A 25,156-nucleotide genomic window follows, 5' to 3' on the forward strand; every position below is an offset into this window, starting at 1 on the left:
ATGCATTTTAAGCATGTGAAAAAGAATGGCGGGGAGGACATCGGAAAACGGCCGCTTGGCGGTGCTATTTCTCTTCTGTCGGCAAAGGAAAAGTGGCTCAACCGGGCAAGTCGAAAAGTTTTGTTAGACTAACAATACCTATGAGAGGGGGGGAGCTCGGTTGCAATTGGTCCAGGATTTGTATTCTCTTTACTGTGATTGGATAGAATGTGTTAAAAGAGTGGGAGGAAGGAGGGGAGTCCGTCGGACCCACCCACCACACGGGCACCAGTTCGCTGCTAGAAGCGGCCCCTTAACGTGCTGTTTACTACAGGCTTGAAATGTAAGTCAAAATACACGCTACAGGAATAACGTTTTTCTGTGACAGCTGGGGGATTGCGTGCGAACCTTTTGGTGAAACATCAAGGGGGAAAGCGGTGGAGAATACCATTGCCATGACCGTGGATTTGATCACGATTTTATGCATCATCTCTACGGTTTCTGCAGTTGAAGGTAAATGCCTAGATTTAATATTGATTTTGATCTTTCATGTGCAGTTTTGGGGATGCACTACGGCTGCATCGTATTCTAGGGAAAGCTGAACAGGTCTTGCAGCAGAGAACTTGGAGTAGTTTGTGGTACCGGGGATTTAAAACAGAACACGTGGGTGTCTCCGGTATAATCTTTACACTTGTTTATTTAATTTGATCAAGTTCACATGAATGGAAGTTCAGAAACGGCACTACAGGCTGTTGCTGAAATTCTCAAGTGTGACATATTCGGGAGTGTGTGCACATGTCCCGTTAATTTTTCTCACCCATTGCACTTGAATTCTGCATTATCGGAAGTTTAAACGTAAAAGAGTGAACGAGTTAAGTGAATTTAGCAATAGTTAATGGTTATGTTTATTTGCTGTCTTTGAATAAGTTCGATCCAATATGATATTAATGCCTAATATTAATATAAAACATAATGCACACGTCATTTTGTAACCGGTTCCAGTTATTTCGAAAAATGTGACAATGAGCGTGCAGGCAAGAGGGTACATGTTTATATAATATGTTAATGTTTGCAGTTATTTCTTGCCGGTGTTGCTTGCATGTAGGTTTCAATGGAGGTATGCTTAAAGAGGAGAATCCATATTATTGCCGTACAGCATCTAATTTGACAATCTAGACCAGTGGTCTCTCTCCTTGCGTTTTCATGGTACTGATGCAGCTTTTCAAATTCAACTTTTAAAACCTTCGGAGTCCTCGGAGTTTAGAGATAGATTCTGCATTCTCTTGTAACCGATGGCAATATGTCTGGTAAATTAGACATATTAGTAATGCTTAGCACTTTTGTTAGGTAAAGTATTAACTAATGCACGAAGTAAGGGCGCGATGGGTTGCTTTAAAACTCCAAGTCTGAAATATAATTTCCGACAAATTACAGAAGTGCTTGAAACGCCAAGAACGTGGAAAATGGAAGTTATTTTTTAGATCTACGGAAACGTGACTGTTAATGTGATGGTGTGGTTAAATTATGCAGACGTGCCTTCTGGATCGAAGCTTTCTGCTGTCTAATCACCCCCGCAGAGGCGTCTGAAAGCCCCGCTTCTGCGGAGCCTCGCCGCCCCTCCCCACCGGGCCCTGCCGCTTCTGATCTCCGTCTCCGGCGTAATGCAATGAGCTCCAGACACCAGAAAAAAAGCTGTGTGATCTGTGATCAGCTTCACAATTAAACTTATGACTAAGTTTCTTCTTCCTTTTCCAGGAAGCCAGAAGTCAGAAACAGAGTATTTTAATTGCATTTGTCGATTAACGTTTTTAATTACATAGGTGTCTATTTATATCTGTTTAGGGAACATTTAATGCCGTTCTACACTGCTCGTTAATGCTTGTAACTGCCAGTCGTGTTATACGCTTAAGCGTAACCCATATAGGCGTTGAGCAAAAGCAGTAAAATATAAATATGCGTTTATTATGGTTTTATTTAAGGTAAGGTGAGACGTGGAAGCTCATCTGGACCGTTATTGATGTTTTAGTCACTAGTTAATAACAGCTTTTTACAACAAAAGAACAATACTACTAATATTGTTATTATTATTATTATAAATGTAAATGATGATAACATCAACCGTAATATATTAAATAATATTAATAAACATTAAAATAAATCGCAAAAGAAATTAATGATCAATTTTCATATTTCATAATCTAGTGACGCTAATATACTCCTATACTGACGCTGAACTTAAGTGAAAATCTTAATATTTAGCCGAAACCGAACGTTTGTCTCCGTTAAGCTGGATATGTGTAATCGAAGAACGGTACCTGCTGGAGTATGTTATCTAAATTATTCAGTTAATAATAATGATACGATTTAAAGTTTGTGCACACGTACGTTGTATTAAGATGTTTTGTTCATCGATCCGCCTTTATATCCAGTATAATTGGTTGTTGGTACAGGCTATATCTGCCATGTCTCAGGCGAGGCTGCTCGATACGCTGCTGTCCTGTGAGACATGGAGCTGAATTTGGGTTATCGCACACCTGCATGCTCTTAGCATAATGGCCACTCTTTCCTGGCATCGTGGAACACGCTGGCAGCTTCGTATACGGGATTCAGCTGCAGAATGAATTAGAATGAACTACATCTCTCGTTTTAACATATAGTATTTAACACACTAACCATTAGTGTTACTGGGCTGACTTGAGTTATGGACGGTCATAGTAAAACCTAGGTCCATTCATTTATATTGGTGACCGTTTAAAACATGCATTCGGGTGAATTGGTGTCTCTCAAACTGGTGTCTGTGTGCATACTGGATGGCAAATGGATGACCGGATGGACCTTTGTTTATAAAGTACTCCTAAAATGGTATCTGCATATAGTTTGATTTTCATTGAAAGTACAGTTTCAGTAACTCAGCCCAGTGTTGCCTAATCACTTGGCGGGTGCAAAATGACTTCTCTCTTGATCTCGTCGATGGTTTCAGTTTGCCAAGAATTTCGACATTCCTGCTCCCTCGCTGCCTGACATGTAAGGTACGCACTGTTCTCGTTCGAGGTTTCAGGGCTGTGGATGATCCACGGGTCTCTGTGCCTCTTGGAAGCAGATTAAACGCCTGTAATCTTCAGATCGGGCGAGTAGCAGCAGAGTGTAGGCTGCAGTGAAAGGTGTTTCACGCCGCCTACTGGGAAGCAGCTACCACTAACCTGCTCGGTGGGCTTAGGAAGGAGTGGATGGATTCCCTGTCCTCCTCAAGCCGGGATCTGAGCTGTGACTTGCTTACCGCTCACAGTAAAGAGCCGTGCATGCTCGCTCTGTCCGCTTCCTTTGGTTTCTTTCCCTTAAATTGGAACCGCTTGAAGGTCGTCATTCTCAAACTGAATCAAGGGTCTTTAAAATGTAAAGGCAGAGAATCTGCCGTCTGAGAAACACCATTGATGAAGCAGTCTGATTCAGCTGTCCTTGATATGCTCTCCTCTGTAGCACTTAGCTTCTCAGGAACCATTTTCTATTCAATATCTCCATTTATCCTCTATAATCCCACCTTCAATATCATCACTCAACAGGTCACAATAGGCTGCCACATTTCTTCCTCCCTCTCCCCTCTTCCTCACTCTCTCTCCCCCCCCCCTCCAACTATCTCCCTCTATTCTTCACTGATACTGTAAGTGTTTCCTGAACTATAACAGTCAGCACCGAGCATTGTTAATAGTGAGCAATGGAGGATGCGGGGTCCCTGGCTTTACGGGGCCACCATGCCGACGCCTCTGCCCATGGAACCATCTCTCGTTTCCAGTGCCGAGGCGAGCTGCCCATGTCTACCTTTAATTGCTTTCGGGGGAAACCGAAACAAGTGGCGGGACTGGAAGTCGCAATTTCCACAGTGAATAATGATCCGATGGCTTGGGGAATGTCACGGCTTCTTAATGGCATGCAAATTCCCCCACCCCCGCTGGAGCCTGCAGCCTTTGATTTATTTACTTTTGGGGGTTTTTTTTGCATGTGTCTCAGCGGCTGCTCACATGGTCTAGTTCAGGGGTAGGGAACCTGATCCATGGAGATACAGTGTGGGTGCGGGTTTTTGGGATGGCCTCTCAATCAGCCAATAACAGTGGATTCCAAGGGCTGGAGTTGAGAATCGCTGCTTTATTATTGGCTGACTGAGAGGTCATCCCAAAAACCCGCACCGGCTCTCCATGGATCAGGTTCCCTACCCCTGGTCTAGTTAATGGTGTTTCCGGGACTTGCTGGCTGGGGTGGGAGCAGCTGTAGGCTCCCTCCTCCTTCACAGGACTCTCTCCTGTGGCACCAAGGAATACCCCCCCACAAAGAAACCCCCCCCCCCATCGTCACCCCTATACGTCCTTTGGAGCCCAATGTCAGAACTGATCAGCATCCTCCCTGAGTTAAGAGATGAGCGGTGATCAGTCGGGAACTCCGCGCCCCCCCCCCCCCCCCCCCCCCCTCGCCCCAGTCTCGATGAGCTTTGCCGTAAAACATCCCTTTAAAGCGATACCTTTCGGGCTGTAAACATTTCATTGTTCTGCGCAGTGGGAGTGAACCAAACCTGCTACCTGCACCATTCGTCAAGCCAACTGAATCGGTGCTATTAATTGGGTGCTGACCTTAATGCGGCCGACACATAAAGTGTGTCTCCCAGCATGATTCCGGTCTGTGAAATACTCACTCACCTGGCTGCGGAGCGACTCACGGCCATGTAACCTAGAAATGTAAAAGGGGTCTGGCCAGCCCTATCTCACCCACTCTGCCTCTCACAATAATCACTCTCTGGCATCCTGGGGGGGAAGTAGAGAGCCGAACTGAACAACATAGCTGGTCTTTTTACCTTACGAAGCATGCTAGTTTTAATCAGCAGGTTGTTAATTGAGCTGCCTTAGGCCTTTACGATGTGTCTACGTTGAGACCATTGTATACATGCTTGGAGGTGTGACATTGCAAGGACCATGGTAGGCAGATGGTTGGAGATTAGGTTTGGAGATTATGCTTGGGAGCTACCTGATTTTTCATATCATCATACTGCCTGGACATTGTACTGTGATATACGATATTTTGAAAATATTTTGAAATCTCAGTGTGGAAAAGTGTGGAGTGGTTGTGTGTGTGTGTGTGTGTGTGTGTGTGTGTGTGTGTGTGTGTGTGTGTACGGTTAGGGTCCCCAAGATAAATGACATCATCAATAAGTTACACTAAATATTTTACTCTGTCATTGATTTTTAATTTTCAATATTATCTAGTTTATGTTAAATTAGTGTAAAGTTTCCCACTGCGTGTGCTTTTCGAGTCTCCGCCTGGGTCACATGTGTGTGGAGTTTGCATGTTCTCCCCATGTCGTCGTGGAGTTTCCTCCGGGTACTTCGGTTTCCCCCTACAGTCCAAAAACATGCTGAGGCTAATTGGAGTTACTAAATTGCCCATAGGTATGCATGTGTGTGTCAGTGGTGTGTGAGTGTGCCCTGCGATGGGCTGGCCCCCCATCCTTGGTTGTTCCCTGCCTCATGCCCATTGCTTCCGGGATCGGCTCCGGACCCCCCGCAACCCAGTAGGATAAGCGGTTTGGAAAATGGATGGATGGATGGATGGATGGATGGATGGATATGTGAAGAGGGGAAAATCGGACAAGAATTGGGTATGAAAAGACTGTCACCTTCCACTGTATGGAAATATTTTGGATTCCATAGAGACGATACTGAGCAAAAGCAAGTGATTTGTCTGCACTGCTTCTGTGTCTGATGGCGCAACTAATGAATCATAATCAACGGCACCAACTTATCTGATAGTCTATTGGTAGATAATGACTAGCTCTCTTTGGCTATAGTTTATTTTGGGTAATTCTTTTTTGCATTATGAATATTGCAATATTTGTCGCAAAAAAACTTCACATTGCGATATTTGAAAACTTGCCGTCATCGTGCAGCCCCAGGCTGTAGTTATATTAAACCACACACAGCTTAAGGTAAGCTGAGCATTTTCATGTGTTTGTGTTAGATGAGCTCTGCTGTCCGCCAGAGCGATGGGCATTTTCAAAATGGTGTTTTTCTGACCCTGTGGGAGGGGGCCGTTTGTCCGGGTTTAATGTGTCAACCTGAGACCTGTAGTCTGTTATGGGGGCTGAGTAGGTAGGTAGTAAGAATGAGCCCTGCTGTGGTTTTGCTATGTGTCAGCATAGCAGATTCACTTGGACAGCGGAGCTAGTTTGCCGGAAGCTTCTGTGGCAGATGCTGGCCCCTAATGGCCGTGTCAGACGGCCCGCACTGCCAGCAGCGATTATGTCATGACCCCCCCGAGCCTGGGGGGCCTCCTACTCTGCTCTGGCAGACTCCTTACTCGGCGTATCAGACGCTTAAATGTAGTTAGCAGCCTGGAGAATGTAGCATATGCAGAATCATTTGTGCTTATTTTTGTGTGTATGTGAGCGTGTGTGTGATGCGTATGCGACATGTATATTTCCAGTATTTTAAATCTTATTATAAATGTTTTAAATTGAGAACATCTTGAGGACAGCTTGTGAGTATTAGGTAAATAAGCGAATAAAATGTGTGGGGGATGCTTTTTTTGATGGTTTTTGCATTTGTGGATTCTCAGCAGAGGGTATTCTGGGGTCCTGCCCTCTGAAGAACACCATTGGATCCCCTGTGGTGTCTGCTTAGTTTGGGTCCCTCTCTGTGATTGGGCAGAGGAGCTGTCAATCAAGTGAGGGGCAGCATCCCGAACGAGAAATGTCTGGCACTCAAACCGGTTCTGGCTGCTGGTCCCTGTGCAGAGACAGCCCGGCTTTCGCTGAAGCACAGCTTGGCAGTGGGAGAACCCAGCTGGTTCTGGAGGAGCCGGTCCAGAAGCCTGTTCATGTGGCAGGCCGGGGCTTCTTGCTTCGGGCATGTCGTGGGGGACTGGGCGGGGGATGGGGGGGTGTGTGATGATGGGAGAAGATGGCAATGGAGGTCTATGGTGGGTGATTAGATTCAAAGCTGAAATGAGGACGGGAACAGGACAGTGCGTCATGGCTAATGGGGGAACATGATTGTCTGGTGTTTGACCTGCTGTGAGGTAGAAAGCATTTGAGGGGGGGTGTCTGAATGCTGAGTGTAACCCTTCATGCGCTCACGGGGTGGGATGCCGCTTGCCGGGCCTCGCGGGGTTCTGTGGCGGCTGCATTCCCGGGTGCTGTGACACCACATACCGGTACTGAGCCATGGCTGGCGAGGGGCAGGACTCCGCACTTCAGCTGCCTGCTATAGCAGCCCTAAACCATATTTAATGGGCAGAAGAAATGAGACTGGAGTCAGAAATAGCCCTGGATGTGAGTGGCGAGCAGAACAGGCTGGATCTGCATCGCGTGCTGACAGGGTCAGGGCAGACTGTGGAGAAGCTCTCTGCCCTCGGTGAAGCGGAGACCTTCCTAGGGGCCCCCTAGGGCTTTTTAAATTTAATTCCTTTTTTATGCAGGATTTAGTCTTATTTTCTTTTGTCTAATGGATGCTGAAGGGACAGTTCTTTTTTTAATGGGGGGAGGCTGTTTTATCCTGTCTTTATGTGTCTTGTTGTTCTTTTATGCTAGATGCGGATCCGTATGTTGCAGTGCTGCTCGATTATGGCAAAAATCATAATCATGATTATTTTGGTGAGTGATGAGATCACAATAATTAGAAATATCATGCATTTATTGAACGTTGAATGTATTCTTAACGGTGGATTTTCATGAACTCTGAACATAATTTGACTGAGAAACAAACTCAAAGGGCTGGAAAGGGGAGCTGGATTTATGACAAGACAAAACAGGAGGGTCAATGCACAGCGAAATGTGGCACAGTAATCACTTTATCTTGATTATCTTGTTTTGATAATCGTTTGGAGCTAAAATCGCAATTGGAATTAAAATTTGATTAATCACCCAGCCTATTCGGAACAGCCTTCCAAAGGCTACTGCTCAGCCCAACGTGCTGCAGCAGGCTCCTCTGAGCTTCTCAAGGTACCGGGAGGCTGAGGGGCAGCTTTTGTAAGAAGCTGTCGCTCGCATCTGCTGGTGTTCTGCTCAATGCCTGGATTCCGCTCCATCAGCCTGGTCGCGGGTGACGTTGCCAAGGCGACCTGGGCTAATAGAGGTACCCCCACTTTCCAGGCCTGGCACCAAGACCCCATTAGCTCTCAGACAGCTGCTTGGCCCGAATAGCATCCTGTCCGACCTTCCTGTGTTTGTGAAGGGAATCCGTTTTAATCAAGGTTCGCAGCAGCAGGCATCTTTTGGTCTCGATGTATAGCGCTAAGACACCCCCCCCCCCCCCCCCCCCCCGTCTTCCCTGCCTTATCTCTTTCTCATTTCCTGTCTCTCTTTCATTTATTTAAACAACCTACAGTCCTGAGCCTTTTATCTGCACAGCTGAAATATGGATCTGTCTTGCTGTTTGCTCAGGGCGCGGTGGCGAGCCTAGAGGATGGGAGCAGGACAGCAGGCGGATTTGAGACAGTCGATGGGTGGAGGGTCCTGCTTCTCACTCTTATTGGCTCTAGCATCATGATCTCATTATTTTACAAATATGCTAGCAGAGCATATTTATGGAACATTATGCATACAGGGACCTTAAACACTTTGTGGGGTGCGTGGCAGCGGGGTATGGGGCTACTTGGTGCTGTTTTTGGGGGGGGCGGGGGCATGTGATTGGGCAAATGAAGTCTCTTACAATCCCAGCAACCCCGTCTGGAAGCATCCTTGAGACTAACTTGTGAAAATGAATGCGTTTACCCTTCTGGCAAGGATTAAAGCCTTAATTAGTGAATTTTTACATCATCCGAGGATTCTTAATCCCTGCCATTTTTGGGTACAAGTAATCTTTATTTCATTTTCATATTTCTGTTCATCTTTTTTTCCCACTGATTTAAAAAGCTCTTTGCTTAGGTTTGATAATTAGCGCTAGTTTGTGTGGTGGTATTTTTGAAGGGAAGCTTGTTCTTGGCTGGAACTGCTGCTGCCCTTGACTAGACCCATGTCAGTCGATGAGTCTCCCAGCTAAAGAATAGCACGTATGTTGTTAGCTGCTAGCGCTCCCACATCTGTGTTAGGCTTTAGGGTCACCCATAAAACTAATCACTAGCACCTCCGTAACACTAATCACTAGCACCTCCGTAACGCTAATCACTAGCACCTCCGTAACGCTAATCACTAGCACCTCCGTAACGCTAATCACTAGCACCTCCGTAACGCTAATCACTAGCACCTCCGTAAAACTAATCACTAGCACCTCCGTAACACTAATCACTAGCACCTCCGTAACGCTAATCACTAGCACCTCCGTAACGCTAATCACTAGCACCTCCGTAACGCTAATCACTAGCACCTCCGTAACGCTAATCACTAGCACCTCCGTAACGCTAATAACTAACTCCTCCGTCACTTGTGTGGCAACTTCAGGCTCATGCTTACTATAGGAACCCCAAAGCATCTTATGTGGCACTGGCTAATGCTAACAGCCGAATCCACCTGATGCGGAATCTGAAAGGGCCAGAGCTGGTGCAGAGAAATGGGACACCCTTCACTGTCTCGCTACGGAACAGCGACCCGCTGGGTTCTTGTGGAAGCCAACTGCGACTTGGTGACCGACAGCTGCCCACTTATTAGTTGAGCCCCTGAGACTGAAACTTGTGGAGCTAATAAAAGCGGCCTTTTGATCTGTGTTTTACAGCCTGCCGGGCCTGACACACGGGCCGCTTCACACCGACTCATCTGAATTCAAATGGGGCTGCGGTTCGTGTCCATATCTTCTTCCATTTATTCTTTCGCTTCCTACCAGGCCTTATAAAAACACCTCTTTCGCGAAGGTCGGCTCTACTACAGCGGGAGCCCGGACTGGACTTGCTGAAATATCTCTTAAGTTGTGCTCACCAATTATAGCCACTGATCCACCGTGACTTACAATCCTTTGCTTAATGCATGTGTCTAGCCAATAGCATGAAATGTGTTGATGCAGTAAAATACCATCATGAGAGTCTTTTACAATGTGTGTGTGTGGTTTTGTAATTATTACATTGTGGGAACCCGGTGTCCCCATAATGTGACAAAAAACCTGATACTTTTTATCTTGTGGGGACATTTTTTCCAGTACCCACAAGGATAACCTAAATTTATAAAAAAAAAAAAAAAAAAAAAAATCTTTGAATTCAATCAGAAAGCTAAAAATGTCAGAAGTCTTGTATTTTGTTTGGCTACTTGTGGTTAAGGTTAGGGTTGGATAGGGGTTAAGGCCGTCATCGTTGGGATTCGAGTTATGCAAAAAGAAATGAATGGAGAGTCAGCATAAACATATGAGTACATGGATGGTGTGTGTGAGTGTGAGTGTGTCTGTGTGTGTGTGTGTGTTGTGATCAGGATGTGACAACGAGAGCGAGTCGGATTAAGGCAGCACACTGGAAAGGCTTTGTTGGCCTGCAGGATTTCTTGTTGCATGTGATGTAATGACACCCCATGCGCAGCCGTTTCTTTCCTTGCCGCCTCCTATTACTGACAGCCTTGATAGGGCTCAGGTTACCATTTTAAAATTGGATAGTGGTTTACCATTATCACAGCGATATGATTCCTACATACAGTAGGAATATATACAGAAGTTCTACAAAATATAGATCTCAACTGTAGTACTCTTGTGGTGTAAGTGTGCTATAGAATACTTTAAGATTGGTTAATCTATTTTTAGTTTTATGCTCATGTCTTGTGTCTGTCTACAATAACCATCTAGTCACTTGGCATGAAGACCTCATACAATAATAAACAATGAAATCAGCAGTGTATCGTAAGAGATGCTTTATTGATCCCAAAGTGCCATGTTACTGGATCATCCATGTTTTGGGGGGTTTTACCACATTCTGTGAGATGGTGCTGATGTCTGACCAGCATGAACAAGCTTCACCCATGAGTGCCATTGCAGTTCCTTAATGACAAAATGGGCCCTTAACAGTGTCACTTGCTGTTATCCTGACAGTCATTTTAATGATGCTCTTTCGCCGCTCAACATCCCTCATTAAATGTCCCAACATGGGTCGTTTAAGCGGAAAATCTCATGCAAACGGCGCTGGCCCTCTTCACTTGGAGTGATGAACTCACGGAGACCATCAGGACATCTCAGTCCTCCCTGGGGAGGCTCCTGTTTGCTAGGAAAAGGGCCCCAAACTCACTGTGGCCTCAGGTGCCCATGTGAGGTCTACATGGTGTCGTTTAGTGTTTAATGCCATGGAAAATGCCAGTTTAAACCTCACTGGTCTTTTGGAATGTGCACAATTTCTAAATTACTCTTTACCTTTAATAATTGGGGGTAGGCTGAGAAACAAAATTATAAATGCATAATGATGTTTTTACTGGCCAAATCTGACTGTCAAAGGTACAGATTTCATGAACAGGTGTGGCGAATGAATTCCTTTAATTAACACCGGAGTTGTGAAGATTCCTCACTGGTGGTCTGGAGCCTTTTCATACTGTAACACACACACACACACACACACACAAAGAAATAATTTATCGATTTACATACTTTAATATTAGACAACAGTACACAAAAATCCAAATGCCTGTTAATTAGTACATATTAGTAATGGGCATGTTTAAATTCACTACACGGATCTCTTTTTAAATAGGTTTGTAGTAACAGTGTATTTTATTGAGAGTACTAAGAGCTTGATGAATACATACTGCAATCAGCACTCCACCCAGCATCCACACACTAGGTGCAGGTCATGGGCAGTGGGCTGGAGACGGGATGCCGGTCCATAGCAGATCACGTGCATTAGCTTGTCCGCATGTCTTTGGACAGCAACAGGAGAGCCATGCAACATGGGGATAGCATGCAAACTGCATTTTACACAGGGTGGGGATGGGAATCAAGGTGGTCCTGAGGATGTGATGAAACAGAGCTACCCAGTGAGGCGCCGTGAGGCACCACATGTCTAATCGTCGCTGGTGCTCATGAGCAGGGAACCATCTGCAGTACCCGTCTGAACACAGGTGCAGCAGTGAGAGTCTGGCTATTTACCTGAATCCCATAAGTACCAAGGGCTCTCCTGGGTGTTACATTTGTTTTATAAGTGGAACAATGACATACTAGACCTGTGGTTCTTAACCTTTTTGGAGTGATGGACCCCTTTTTGAATCAGGTGAAAGCTACAGACCCCTTCCTGAAAATATGCACGTAAGCACATAAACTCAGTTTTGCATGCAGTGAATATATTTTTTGCTGAACTTTATCTCATGCACTCATATAGTGCATGACATGCACAAAACATGAATAAATAGACAGCCTGAACTGGCATAAGTGGTGGAAAATAAGAAATAAGCACTTATTATTGGGTGGCAGAAGATGGAGAATGTGCTAGACTGCAGTACAGTATGTTACCTGACTATCTGCAGAAGCATCCCCTGCCACCCTACAGCCTTAATGGTTTTCCTCAGTAACCAAAAATACATATACAAAACTTTTTGGATACATGGTGGCAAAAATAGAACAAGTTTACCCCCTAAGACCCATTCATGGCCACTGAGGGTCAGTGGAGCCTAGGTAACTAGACTAAGATATCCTGTTTGCGTCTAAAATCATGAATAATTATGATATGCCGTGGAAGATAAATCTGGCGATCTCAGTTAATAATATGCTGTGCGTGAAGTTAGAATGATAACAGGGAAATGGTCAGGCTGTCAAATCCTACTTTTTTTCTGGGATTCCTGTTGACCAGGAGACAGTAGCCTTGAGTATGTTGTCCTTAAACAGTAGAGAGAATCAGGCCATGAGCCCTGCTAGGCGACTCTGTGTGGGATGAGTCAGGCTTTTGACACACTCCATGGGTGTTCTGTTTGGAGCCACACTCAGCAGGTAGCTAGTCTTCCTGGGGTGCTTTCCCACAATGCAGTGCTCTCCCTGCAGGATCATGATCATGCACTGGTGGAAGCCTTTTGCGGAGGATATTTTCGGCACTGGGTTGAAGGTGCGCGCTACAGTGCGTCATCGCTGGGATGAACCTTGCAGTAGTAGGACGGCGTCATGTCACCATGACAGCTATGTCAGAAGAGCATTTTGTGTTCTTTCGATAGAGCAGCATCATCAGAACGCTAAAAAAGCGGGGAAGCAATTCAAGCCCATGAGTCATAACCAGTAGCCTCTGTAAGAGTGACGATATGCAGGGCAACTTTTTGAGCAGTGTTGCCATGCAGTGTTGCCATGCAGTGTTGCCATGCAGTGTTGCTGATCAGTGTTGCTGATCAGTGTTGCTGATCAGTGTTGCTGATCAGTGTTGCTGATCAGTGTTGCTGATCAGTGTTACTCAGACAATTTCCCATAGATACTGGGCATCAAATTTACATTTGAAAATCTTTGATCTGGAGTGGGCAACTTTTTGCAATCATCCAGACCCAGATGAGTTGCCCTTTGTATCACCTGGTTGGCAACTGCGTAGCAACATCGGTCAAACCTTTGCCCTATGTATCATCAGCTTAAGAGTTTAGACATTGGTGGTAGACCCCAATTAAAAGTGCAGGTTGGCTGGAGACAGTCAGGGTGTTTCATGGAGATGTATATTTCTATCTGAGTAAAAACAATACAATCGTTTTAGTATCTATTTCCCATAAATACCATAGATGTTTATTGGAGAGTTTTCAACAGAAATCTCCATGCGTGTGGTCGTAGCTATTTAGACCGCTGTACTTTTTCTTCAAATCATTTCGAACATGACTGGAAATTAAAAAAAATTCCCCTTCAAAGACTCAGTCTTTTTCATTATTTTCATGCAAAAAAACAGAACCTACTGGAGGATGTAATGATGTACTCCATATCTCAGGGTAATTTTCGTGGTTTATTGGGTCTGAGGGATTTAATTTGAAGCTGGTTTTGAATGTAGGTAACACAAGCAACACTGGAGAATTAGAGTAACCTCTCTGTGAATGAGCTTTTCTTACTGGATTTTGGTTCTAGCTTACTGGTGTTCATATGAAAAATGCTTCGGCTTAAAATTTGACCAATACTCCAGAAAAAAACCTAATACATTATGAAGACGGGAGCCATGTGATTCACATCCAGATGGCTACGATTCTTTTTTTTCCAAATTTTTTTAATCAAACTAGGCAGTGCAAAATGAAATATGAGATATGCTGTCAGGTATTTGTTCAGCGAACACATTTCTTGCTGTCAGACGTTTCTGTTCATGCACAGGCTGCGCTCCTTATTTAAGGGTTAGGCCCGGCTTCCGACGGGACGCACATCTCCTCATGCTGGCGAGTGTGAGGGGTCCTACCTATTTCTCGTCGCAGACACAGTGTGGCGGAGAGTCTGCTTGACCTTGCTGACCTGCAGTGGCTTGTCGGCTAGGCTGTCCATTGGATACGTTGGCCTTCTGACTGACCTTTTAAGCTACTACCATAAGTGAGTGGTCTTTGATATGTCTTTCCTGTACCCTGCAGGTGTTGTAAACCAGGATTTAGACTTTAACTCCATATTCATGTTCTGGCTTTCCTTTCGGGCCCAGCTTACTCACTCCCTGTGGTTACTAAACATGACCTCATTGAATTCATTATGCTCCCAAAAAATACTCTTTCCTGAGACCCCAAGAGAAGGAATTCCATTTCAACAATTCCTTGGTATCTTAGTCATGCTTCTGTATAATTTAGTGTTTTTCACAAAGTATTACATTATATTTTACATTTCATTGCAAATTTCTTTAGGATTTTAAAAGGGCGCCAGAAATACCTATAGATGATTCATCTCCATCCACCTTCTCTTCTGTTTTTCCACTTTAGAATTACAGTTAGTGTTTCTCAACCCAGTCATTGGGGACTCTCACATAGTCCATGTCTTTGTTACCGGCTGCTGGGAGGGAGCAAATTTGTGGATTGTCTGGTGGTTCCAGGGAACCAGGTTGGGAAGCACTTACTTAGAGCTGGGTTCCTCAGTTCCAGTCTAGCAGGGCCAGTTTGCAGATTTCCCTACTTAGACACACCACTAATAACCATTAGCAATTAGCTGATTGCAGATTTCCCTGCCAAAACATATCTTAAACTGCATCGGATTCTGGCTCTCCAGGACTGGAATTGGAGAACCTTGGGCCCTTCAAATGTGGGAGGTGTTTTAAGTTCCTGCAAGAAACACAACTAAGGACATGCACACTCCACTCATGAGGAACCAGAGGTGGGACTTGAACTTGCACCTCAGGAGCTGCAGCCTAGCAAGCTAACCACTATGCTACCGGGCAACCCGTCTGATATATTTAACTTTAATATAGAGCATATAATAATAAATCTCCTCAGCCCTTCCACATACTAGAACTAATGAACAGCTAAGCCCAAAGGCTCTGTCACCCACCTTGGAAATGGTTTGAGCAAAAGGCGACATCGTCCCTCCAGCCCAGCCTCCCACCCGCAGGATAATGTGGGATTTGGGAGCAATTTGTCCTTGCAAATGACCTATTCCTTCCCTTTCAAAATAGAAGCTTTGATTATCCTGATCTTCTAATTCTGCCCAATTAGCCGATAGCTTCCCTTTGGAGTGTGTCTTGAGGTTAGGGGAAGGTGATCTTAATCCTGTAGCTTGCCCTATTGGTCTGCTCAGGATCTGCAGTGGGCTTTTTTGGTGGGGCGGGGGGGTTACAGGGTTCTGACATCACTACACCAATATGTCCATCAGTCAGGAATCTGTCTGATGCAATCCCAGTGCACTGGAGCAGAGTAGTATTCTGAGTGTTACAAAATGGAAGTGAGGCGGCACCTCCATCCGGGGCAAGCCCTTGGGAAGGAGCGCACGGGCTCCAGTCAGCGGTAATTAACTTTCCAGTGGTCTGAGCTGCTGATGTGCTTGCCTCTGAGGGACTCCCCAGACCCTCCTCCCATCTCAAGGCATCTGTCAGACTGTGAAGTTGCGTATCCAGCCTACTGGGGCTCAGGTGGGGGCTGCAGCTATGCTGGGTGTGCTGCTGGAGCCTCGTGTGCGTCTTTTCAGCGTTTGTTTGTTTCTGTCGTGGAGTGACTCTCATTGCTTAAGGTTTGCATTTTACTTAGTATCTGTCAAGGTTTGAGGTGGTGATGAACCTCAGACCTGGTAATTAATGAGATCACCATAGTAGATGATACCAAATCAGTGTTGAAATGTTCTTTTATTTGAATACAAATTTAAATCTGGGGGCCCGGTTCTTGTTAGCTACAAAGAACCAGCACTGCGCCATGATCGATTTGCATAACGAGTCACATTGTTGGCAAAAACAAGCATCCTACTGGACAGCATGATGCTGGATATATGTGTGTATGTGTGTGTTTGTGCGTGTGTGTGGATTAGGTTTATATTACATTGTGGGTACCAAATGTGTACATTTGTAATAAAAACCTGTTATGTTGATGTGATCTGTGACTACCATCAAAAAACTACAAATGCCAAATTTTGTTCAGTTACTTATGGTTAAGGTTGTCATAGTTAGCATTAGCATGTTACCCATAGAAATGAATTAGCAGTCCCCAAAAAGATATGATTACACGACAGTGTGTGTGTGTTGTGTGTGTGTTGTGTGTGTGTTTGTGTGTGTGTTTGTGTGTGTTTGTGTGTGTGTGTTTGTGTGTGTGTGTGTGTGCATGTGTGCGTGCGCATGGTTGCATATGCAAGCTCCCAAAGACTCCTTAGATAACTAAAAGCTTTCTGCCCTGAGATGTCCATGGAATCACAGGTAATATCTCTGGGCATTTCTGCTGGAGTTGGAAGTGTTGGGTGACTCTACCTATTTCTTCAGATTCATTGTTATTTGGCACCGTTTTGATACCAAAGGAAGCATCCCAATGCTGAGTTATTTCCCAGGTCCTTGCAGAAGTAATTGGTGGAACACACAGTTCTGCACATTTCATAGAAACACAGAGATGCATTAATCTTCCTTGCATAAATTAAGTTTATTAAAAGCGCAGTCGTGTTGGCTACTCCTTAGAAATCTCATTACTGGTCGGCCAGGTAGGGCTTCCATTACGGATACTGCTGATCCCTGCTCTCCTATCCTACATTTCGGAAATTTGTGTGCTGGAGCTGCTTGCGCATTTCCCTGCAGCCTGTGAATCCGGCAGTTTAATAACAGTTTTGCCCCCAATATTGATTACAACCGATTCAGACATTGAAGTTCGATTCCATTGAATTGAATAATCGATTCATTACAATGCATTTATGCATCGTTACACCCCTATTTTCAAGAATGCAAAGAAAGCAAAAGTCTGTGTAGCAGTTTGTTTGAGTGTAAAGGTAACACTGCATGTGAAACAGTCCCGCGAAAGTCAGAGAGAACCGATGAGTATTTCCACAAATCTTTACCCCCCTTTCCTTTCAACATGCTCTCAAAGACCTCAAATAGATCTTTAGCCATACTGAGTTTATGTGCTACCAACGTTTCCATTCATGTTCGAAGCTCATCAAAGTGCAGGAGTTAGGAGGGATGAAAGAACCTTCCCACCATTGAGGCCGCATGGTCCAGGCTAATGAATTCCCTCTGTCCTCATCTCCGCACTTGGCTCACATCAAAGTTTAGATTTTTTCCCCCCACCTACATAAGTGAATTACAGTAATCACCCCATATGTGCAGGGTGGGACCTTATGGTTGTCAATCAAACATGGTCTCTTTCCACATGTATGCACTTTCCATGTCCGTGTGGATGGATAGAACTCTGAAGGCTGCACTTGGGGGAAGAAGGAACTAAATTAGCAAAGGAGGGTGGGGGTGGATTCATGTCCTTTACTGACCTTTTCACAAGTTTTAAATGGCAGAAATTTTATGTATTTGCTTCCCTGGAGTTCTCTGGCTAGACAAGAGCGACTGAGAAAACTGTGAGATTTCCAAAAAATGCGTTTCTCGGTCCTTTAGCGCTTTGCTGTCATCACACTTATTTGAGGAAGGTGGCTTGGCTGGCCGCAGCTTCACCTCACACCCGCAGGCCTAAGCGCAGCAAGCTTGATCTTTTAGTGTCCAGTTTGCACTTCTCTTCTCTGGCTTCTTCACTACTCTCCCTTGGTCCAAAGAGGTGTGGCTCTTGTAAATATGCAACCCTTTGACTGCCCAACCATACAAACAAAGGTGTTTCTGCTTGTTTGCCCCATCGTAGCTGTAGGCTGCATCATGCCATCTAATTAGCGATCCTGATTGGAAAACTACTTATTGAAAACAGATGGGTGGATGAAAACAAGCTCGAGTGTTAAGTGGGGAATCAATTAACTTGACAGACGCGTCGGCATCTGTGTGATCGACTGCTTGTATGTCCGAGGTGCCATCAAAGAATCTTGAACGATGGTAGCTGGGGTGTTTATTGATTTTTAAATTTGAAATGGCATTCAGTGTCCCAAGTTATGCGAGGCGTTCCAGCCTCGGTCCTTCCCCGGTGAGCAGGTCTGCTGTGAGGCCGAGCTTATCAGAGGCAGGATCAGTAATAACATGCTGTTTGCAGAATATCTGGCCTTTGCCTTTCTTCTCTCTTTGAAATGCATCTTTTTTCATCCGTTTTCATTTTTGAATTTGAGCAGAACAGCTCTGGCCTGCTTGCAGGGGGGCCTAGTGGAGTAACGTGGATGTTTTTCCAAAGTGTCAGTGGAATAAAACTGGGCTAACGATGTCACACCTTTAAAGTGCCAGGAGAATTATGGATGTATGTACAATGCTGCCTTTAATGGCTAAATTAGCACATTTTTGATGCAGTTGTCCGATAGCTTCCAGGCATATGTTACCCATTGTTTTGTCTGGTGTTCTGTGGTTCACGGCCTTGACACTCTTTCCAAACTTCTGCCCCGATTTGGCTGGAACTGTCACAGCTTATACAGTAAGTTGTTTGGTACAGGTCTGCATCATCCTGAAGTAAATGTGTAGGGTTTCCAGCACTACCCCCCCCCCCCCCCAGGCCAGGTGAGCCTGGAAGCCGCAGAAATGAGAGACAAAAGGGGTGCGGGAGGGTGCAGCCACCGGTGGATCAGCCCGATGAGAGGAGACATGCTGCTGTCTGGGCCTCTAGCGCCAGTTTAGCTAACAGGGCCGTGCGGCTGGGCTGCTTACGTTCATTTTTGGCCCCATCCCCTTTTCCATCAGTAAGAGATTGGTTCCCTCACCTACATCCCCCGAAGGATTACTGCAGAATGGGGCAATTACACCCACGTCCCTAAGCGATCGCCTCTCCAGGCCAGGAACAGGGTGGCCTCGCCCAGCCGCCCCTCAGTCCGTGCTAAGCGAGCGGAAGAGGCAGCCGAAAGCCTGCGCTCTGCTTCCCCGAGAAGCAATTTCCGTCAAGTTCAGGAGAAAGGCCGCTTTTGGAAATGGGGGGCAGACGGAGAGGCACAGCAGCATTGGAAAGCTATTAAAATCATTTCCCTCCCCCTCACCCGTGGGGGGCGGGGGGGGGGTGTGTGGACAAGGAGGGCTGTCTGGAGATGACTCAGTGTCCCTTTTCTCCTCTCTTTGCATGCCCTCGTTGCTTGGGGTCTAGTGCGATTCACCACGCTCGTGCCTAATGGCTGGGTGAAAGGGGCGTGTGTTTGCCATTGAAACTATGGTTAATGCCAGAAATCAGCCATTACTTGTATAATAACCAGGACTGGGTTGGATTCATCAAGGTTCCTCAAATATTTTTCCAACTAATCAAGTCATGTTGATTGAATGGAAAATACATCTTCTCTTCTCCTTGCAGGATATCGGCCTGCTTCTGTCCTGCTATTTTCTGTATTTTGCACCCAGACCTTTAAAAACCCAAGCAGCTGCTCCTGTCCCTCCTGACGAAAGCTTGTCACTAATTAGGCTCGACTCAAGACACTTCACGCTAATAAATTGATCCATTATGTGAAGTGATTTGTGAAAACAGAGGCTCATTTCCTGCATGGAGAGGGCAGGAATTCAGCCCGAATTTCTGGTCTCTGCTGATCACATGTGCTGTTCACATTAGAGCATCGTGCAGAAGCAGCTGCTGAGTGCAGGTGAGGGTAGACTGACTGCAGTCCCGGTGTGATGCCCCTACTGGAGAACCCGGGTTCTACAGGATGAAAACCATGTGATTCCCCAGTGTGGGACAGCCAGACTCTTTCTAGGAGACGCACGTTGAGCAGCTTACAGGTTGAGTGACTCTCCCATCCTCATTTCCTTGGCAAGGAGCAGCAGACACCAGTGAAGTCTGGGGCATGGAGTAGCAGGTTTGGCCATCAGGAAGTCAAGCGTGTTTGCTGAAGCATGCTAATGCGGCCTGCTAAAATCTGTCACCCTCGCTTACTCGCACAGGGCTAACAGCCCACACAGGCGTGCACCGCCGCGGCTCACAGCCACCAAGACTTAACCTGGCAGCACGTGCCTCCGGACCCATCTGGTTCAGGTGGAGCTCACCCTGCACAAGAACCGGTCTGGTATAAAACCAGGATCCCTCTGTGACTGGCGTGCAGTCTGGGGTTGGCAGTTTGCTGGTACAGTTCATTACTCAAAAAAAGCTTATGTTTTAAGTTATGGGTAGGAATAGACACTGAAATACCTTTTTAAAACACGCATAACCCTGCTTAGTTTTGCATAACATCTGCTTCATGTAGCGTGGAATAAATCATGGTGCAATTTCTATTCATGGCGAACAGGTAGTGTTCCTCTTATACTCCTGGCCCTGGACTTAAATAAGCTATAGTTGATCTGAAAATAGATCTATTTGGAGATATCTGCACATCCCTACTCCGGAGTGCAGGCGCGAGCAGAGCCAGGGACACGGGCTTTGGTGCAGCGAGCGTCTCTTCTGGGTCGGTGTTGGAAGCCAAGAATGCTGAAATGAGACCTGTCAGGCTGGCTGTACTTAATGATGTCTGTAAGGCATTTCACATGTTAGACACGGAGGACTAGGTCTGGGCACGCCTCTAGGCTGAGATCTCATGTTTATTGATAATTTATATGGTGTATTTGGTTAATAGTTCATCTGTTTTACATGAGAAATCCTTTTAAAAATGACCATATACCTGATAAGGAGCAGAGTTATGAAACTACTCTCTGATTCCTTGCGCGCCATTGGATTAAGGTCATTTTGATTGGGAGACCAGTATTGAGACCCTATGGAGAAAAGCCTTCACTTATGCAAAAGCGGGACAATGAGGGCATGATGACAGTCAGCGAGGCAATTATGTCCCGATGACGGGAGGCTTTGTTGGCTTTAATGGAAAGATAAGCAGAGAACAGCAGCCATCTTCCTGTCTTGGGTCGTGTATGACCTCATGCAGTCTACCGGGTGCTAATGGGCGAGTCTGTTTTCGCACATAATAAAAAGTACATCAGCTACAGGGAGTCGAACAATGTAGGGCTCTTACCTCATTAAAAAGTAATGCATGATGAAATGTGTGCACTGAATCTGCTTCAGAGTTATTTTTATGATCATTCGCAGGTCGCGTTACGCTTTAATGTGCTTAGAAGTTACTGAAATCCTTCAGAATGATACAACGTGGGCTTATCCCCATGTGGGATGGTTTCTGACGGTGCTGGTTTGGGGGGAGATGGGATGTCGGTTTGGGAGGCCTGTCTGAGGGTAGCGACAGAGCCTCCAAAGTGCGACTTTTGATTGTTGGATCTACTGAGTGTCCTGTGCAGGGAGGGAAGCCTGCTTGTCAACCACTCACACCCTGACCACCAGCATGTTTCCGGTGCAGAGTGGTGGGGGGCGTCTAAAATGAGGCCCCGGCCTGCTTTTTCTCAGGAGCCAGCTTGGTGTTCTCTCTGTTAGCTGGGCATCATGTGTCGTCGGAATATCTCTCCACCCCCCTTAACCCCCCCCCCCCCAGATCTACTGAGCCAGCAACCCGGCGTTGTTCCACTAAGGCGACCCTAACATTCGGGGTCTGCGGCTCTAATCCGACCTGCTTTCCCAGCCTCGTTGTGCCTCTTAATAACCTCTCCCTGACAGGTGGCACGTCACGGCTGAGATTGCCGGCAAGGTGCCACCGAGCTGTCACCGAGGGAAATCCGCTCGCTGAGCGCCGTCTCACCCAGCCTGGCTCCTTTATTCACGCTCCGGTGTTAACATGTCTGCCACCCGGTTGGCTCCCTGCTTCAGTATGAATCCAGAACTGCGGTTCTATTTGTAACTGCCTGACATGTGATCTTGCATAAAGACTCCTAGTAGTAACAGTTGGATCTCAGGATAGTCCTGGGTGCATGCTTGTCTAAAAATACCTAGCCTGCGTCTATCCTCTGCGCTCCTGTTAGTGTGCTCGCTTTGGGTTAGCATCTGCAGACATGCCACAAGCATGCGACTCTGTGGGAACCCGGGGCGTTTTGTCACAGGGGAGAGACGTCTGTCTAGCTGCGGTCGTTAGTGTGTAGAGAGCGGCTGGGAATCGCCGTGCACCGCATTCAGTCTGACTGAAGAGTGCCGTCGGGCTGTCGCTAACACTGTGCTCCTCTGAAACGGAGCTCCTGCCTTCACTGGTAGCGATTGCAGGTCTGTTCCCCTGCACGCATCTGTTAGCGTTCGCGTGCTCGACTAGCGTGTGGCTCCCGAGTCGTTCATTCCTAATAAATACATTAAGTTCAACCAAAAATAGAAAAGAATGTTAAAAATACATACGCGCTAACACACAGGAGTATGAGTGTGTAATTATGTGTGTCTGTCAGTGCCATCTGCTGCCGGTCCCTGGATCTCTCCTGTGTGTTTCTGCTCATCCTTCCTATGTACGGATATTACTTTGGCCCACAGAGTTAGGAGAAGCATGAAGTATAATATTACTAATTGTTTTTGGTTCACTGGGGAAGGAAGGGGGGTTTTGTGAGGGCAGGCAGAGTTAGAAAGGTGCGGCCAGCCGTCTCGCTGGCTGAGCTTGTACTGCTCTGCCCTCACCTCCATTATCGATGTGAACACAATGTCCTCCGGAGAGCCTGGCGGTTCGGACAGCTAATGCAAACTGTACCGTGGATCTCCAGCTGTACACCTGGTAAGAGAATACTAGAGAAACTGCCAGTGGGGTGAATCAGTAAGATTTACACTCATAAAGTGCTTCGGACTATTTCACGTTTTCCGCTTTCAGAATGGATTGAATTAATACTCTGCCATAAATTGACACAATACCCGTAATGTGAAAATATACTTTAGGAAGCTTTACAGATGTAATTCTTTAATAAATTTATAATCTTCCATCACTTAAGTATTCAGACCCTTCATTTGGTACACTGTGGGACTACCTTACAGCCACCAGTCTTTCTGTATTGCAGACTGTATTATGTTGTGGGCTCTCATAGTTTAATTTTAACTCTTTCCCCTTGGCCTTCTGTGATTTTGAAACCAGTATAGTAGAATCAAGTAATTGCAAGATCACTGCATCTCAGCATCTGAACCCAATGTGGACTGCCCCAGTGAAGGGTCTGGAAATGTATGCAAATTAAGATTTTTTTCTTTTTAATTAGCCTGTGACCCTGAGCAGGGTAGCCAGTTTGAATATGGATGGATGTTTTTAATTAATGTGCAAAAATGATGGTGTATGGCTCTGTGCTGAATGATCGGAAGGTCGCCAGTTCAAATCCCCTGCTCAGCAAAGTGATTTTACCATTGGGCCGTTGAGCAAGGCCTTAACCGCAATAGCTTCAGGGACGGCCTGACCCTGCTCTTTGGCTTCAAGCGTCTGCTGAATAAATAAAAACGTGTTTCCACTTTGTAATTTTGCAGTATTGTGTGTTTGATGGCAAAAATAATCAGTTCGGTCCATTTTGAAAGTCTTAAAATGAAGTTTGGAAAAGGCTGGAGAGCTCTGAATGCTTTCAGAAGGCACTCTGCATAGTGCAGTTTTTCTCTTTTCTGTGAACCATTTGCCGACATCAGGAATTTGTTCAAGAGAAAAGATATCAGTGGATGAAATATAAGGGGGAAACAAGCGGATCTACAGTGGAGCCCAGAGAGCTGGGGCAGGTGCACCTCAAGGCAATTAGCACGGCATGCTGCATCCAGGAAATCTCACAGTCTCCACCCACAGTTTGGGCTGACCGCCAGATACCTGCGGAGACCCCTCTCAGCCTGATTCTCTGACTGATGGCTAATTGCTAAAATGGCTGCGCTGTACCTCCACCGGGGCTCTTATCCCACCTTGCCCCTTTGCTAGATACATTGTTAATGGTTAAGAAAATAAACCACACATTCTGTCATGTGAGGAGATGTGAGTAGTATGAGCCCCGCCCCTGCCCTGTGTGTGGATGTGGGCACAGTTAGAGCCCCGCCCCTGCCCTGTGTGTGGATGGGGGGCGGTTAGAGCCCCGCCCCTGCCCTGTGTGTGGCTGAGTGGGTTGTTAGAGCCCCGCCCCTGCCCTGTGTGTGGATGGGGGGCGGTTAGAGCCCCGCCCCTGCCCTGTGTGTGGCTGAGTGGATAGTTAGAGCCCCGCCCCTGCCCTGTGTGTGGCTGAGTGGGTTGTTAGAGCCCCGCCCCTGCCCTGTGTGTGGATGGGGGGCGGTTAGAGCCCCGTCCCTGCCATGTGTGGCTGAGTGGGTAGTTAGAGCCCCGCCCCTGCCCTGTGTATGGCTGAGTGGGTAGTTAGAGCCCCGCCCCTGCCCTTATGTGGCTGAGAGGGTAGTTAGAGCCCCGTCCCTGCCCTGTGTGTGGCTGAGTGGGTACTTAGAGCCCCGCCCCTGCCCTTATGTGGCTGAGTGGGTTGTTAGAGCCCAGCGCCTGCCCTGAACGTGGATGTGGGCACAGTTAGAGCCCCGCCCCTGCCCTGCATGTGGATGTGGGGGCGGTTAGAGCCCCGCCCCTGCTCTTTGTATTTGATGGTTGCATATTGTCCCTGTGTTTGGTGGGTGTCTTCCACAGTAAAAACATTGTTACTTGCTATTGTTCAAGTACGAGTAGAGTTACATAGGAAATCCTGTCTAGCTCTCCATGAGACTCATGGACATACTGACAGGTGAGAGCAAAGCTTGGGGTTACAGCTCAAGGTCACCCATTTATCCAGCAGCCCTGCAGCATTTTTCAAGGTTAAGGGCTTTGCTCGAGGCATAACCCAGTGTGTGAATTATTTCCCCTGAATTACCCGTGGTGTGTTCTGGTGTGCAGGGCCTGTGCTACACTGTGTGTTCCCCGGCTCACTGGGCCCTGCACTGCTGTGCCAAATGGGTGGAATGTGTCTTGTTCTGGATCTTGGGCTTCCAGGCTGCTCTTATGGGCCTTGGTTTTGGGAGAAAAGCACAGTGTTTTGTGTAAGTGTGACCCCCCCC

The 25,156-nt window shown here is 46.4% G+C and overlaps 1 protein-coding gene across 2 annotated transcripts in view; it reads left to right on the plus strand.

The window, feature by feature from the left end:
• Window positions 1-284: 284 nt before the first annotated feature.
• LOC125716644 (ephrin type-B receptor 1-B) overlaps window positions 285-25,156 on the plus strand; it is a 123,350-nt gene continuing 98,478 nt past the window's right edge. For both annotated transcript variants that reach the window (XM_048989199.1, XM_048989200.1), the window contains exon 1: window positions 285-492. In XM_048989199.1, the coding sequence (XP_048845156.1) occupies window positions 435-492 (58 nt within the window). In that variant the 5' untranslated portion in view covers window positions 285-434. The remainder of the gene's footprint in view (window positions 493-25,156) is intronic.

The sequence above is a fragment of the Brienomyrus brachyistius genome, chromosome 21, assembly GCF_023856365.1.
Source record: "Brienomyrus brachyistius isolate T26 chromosome 21, BBRACH_0.4, whole genome shotgun sequence".
In the NCBI taxonomy this organism is placed as follows: domain Eukaryota; kingdom Metazoa; phylum Chordata; class Actinopteri; order Osteoglossiformes; family Mormyridae; genus Brienomyrus; species Brienomyrus brachyistius.